This window comes from Oryzias melastigma, linkage group LG13 (assembly GCF_002922805.2).
Source record: "Oryzias melastigma strain HK-1 linkage group LG13, ASM292280v2, whole genome shotgun sequence".
Lineage (NCBI taxonomy): Eukaryota > Metazoa > Chordata > Actinopteri > Beloniformes > Adrianichthyidae > Oryzias > Oryzias melastigma.
In genome coordinates, this window is record NC_050524.1 from 27,824,606 (window position 1) to 27,826,495 (window position 1,890).

At 40.3% G+C, this 1,890-nt stretch overlaps 1 protein-coding gene across 1 annotated transcript; it reads right to left on the minus strand.

Annotated features, from left to right (window-relative positions):
* Window positions 1-1,648, minus strand: LOC112149598 (trichohyalin; the record flags this gene model as incomplete). The annotated part of the gene is given in 1 exon segment (XM_024277401.2): window positions 1-1,648. A coding segment is annotated over 1 exon segment (1,497 nt). The 5' UTR covers window positions 1,539-1,648.
* Between the last annotated feature and the right edge of the window lie 242 nt (window positions 1,649-1,890).

Below are 1,890 nucleotides of genomic sequence, written 5' to 3' on the forward strand. Positions count from 1 at the left end.
CTGTCACTTGTAAAAAAATTTTTTGGTCAACGTGAAGTTGATCATAAATCCCTGGGGCGGGATGGTGGCTTTGGGTAGAAATTTAAAGGTTTTCCCCCATATGTTGCAAAAGGTTGGCCTACATTCCGTGTCATGCTGTTGTTCAAGACAGGTAAACGGAGGGTCTCCTGATGAGTTGTATGAGTTGTTTGGTTGGCCAGAACGATTCTGTTTTTTGGCCTGGGGAAATTGTCCTCTGTATTTCTCAAGGTATTTTCAAAGAAAGATTGCACATGAGTTTTATCCTGTGTTAGCTTTCTGTGGGAATTACCAGGAAAGGGGATTTTCAAAGGAAGAGGGTTTAAACCTTTCTGACACATGTTTATGAATGTGGTCTCCTTGGTCTTCTTCCCATGAAAGGAACCTCCCCATATTTTCGGCCGTCTTAGATGCTCTTCATCATTAACCCATGTCCTTTCATTGGCTGGGTCAGGTGTCATCTGATCGTCTGGCCTTTGACTCTGAAGGAGTCCCATCCGTCTATCAAACAGAAGTTTCTTTTCCAGCTGAAGATCTCTTTCAGTCTGTTCCGTGAATGCTTTATTTTGCTCCTTTATTCTTTTTTCTTCCACACGTTTTTGGGAGAAAAGAGCAAAATTATGTTCATTGATCAACTTCTGTTCTTCCATTCGCTTCCTCTTTTGTTGTTTCAGTAACTGAACATGCTCTTCTGACTCTCTGAGTAAACGCCTGGTCTCTTGGTAAGACAGCTGCCTTTTTATTTCCCTTTCTTCAGCATGCCTTTCAATTTCAGAAATATTATATCTGTTTGCTGACATGGCTGCAGACCTTTGTTTTTCTCTGAGCTCCATTTCTGATTGCAGTTGGCGGGTCAAATCTTCCTGATTTTGTCTAGAAATCCGCTCATTTTCCCTGCGATCCCTCTCTTGAGCTTTTCTCTTCACCTCATCTGCAGTGATTTTACCAAGTGATTCGAGGTAGCGAATGCGATTATTCCTCCTTTCTTTCTTTTCTCTTTCCCAATCATCATTCAGCTGCTGTTTTTGTTTGCTGACCTCTGCCACTTTCAGGTCAGATAATTCATTCAGTCTGGCCTGTATTTTTTTCTGTTCCCTTCTTTCTTCGATCTCATCAAGTCGATCTTCAAGAAGAGATCTTTTCTGCATCCTCTCCCTCTCCTTCTCAGCACGCAACTCTTCCCTGTACTCTTCGTGGAGTTTGAACAGATGCTGCCTATATATTCGGTCAGATTCCTTAGATCTTCTGTCCGTTTCCTGTTTTTCCATCACCATTTCATGATTGTAGTCATTCACAGCAATGGCTTCTGCCCGTTTTTTTCTGGCAAGACAAGCCATTTCTTCTTTAAAAAGGTTAAAGTTTTGAATATCTTTTTCCCTTTCTAAAGATTTCTGGTGTCTTTCCATCTCCTTCTGCTCCTCATGGGCTCTGATCATTGCCTCGTTGAATGGGGAAATCTGTGTTTCAACGACGGCACGTCTAAAGCCGCTTCTTTTAAGCAAGGTGCTATCCCAGTTCATCTTTTTTCTTTGAAGTGGTCTTTCCTCCAAAAAAATTAGAATTCCTTCAAACACTTTAGTGTTATCCTCAAAAACTTTGAGATTAAGACTAAGAGTAAAATGTGCCTTATTTGTGGTCTCTATAACAACTTTGGCTTGGTGCATTGATGATGTCACATTTAGTCAAACAAAATCACATGACACCATATCACAACTTTCAATTACATGTAGTCATTTGCATGACCAAGTGTGACATCATCAAGATAGTGTGATGATGTCACACTTTGTCACAAAGAATTTCCAGTGACATCATCAAAAAGTATGATGTCACTTCCCTTTACTCCAACTATATTTTTTCTATTGTAAAATCCTT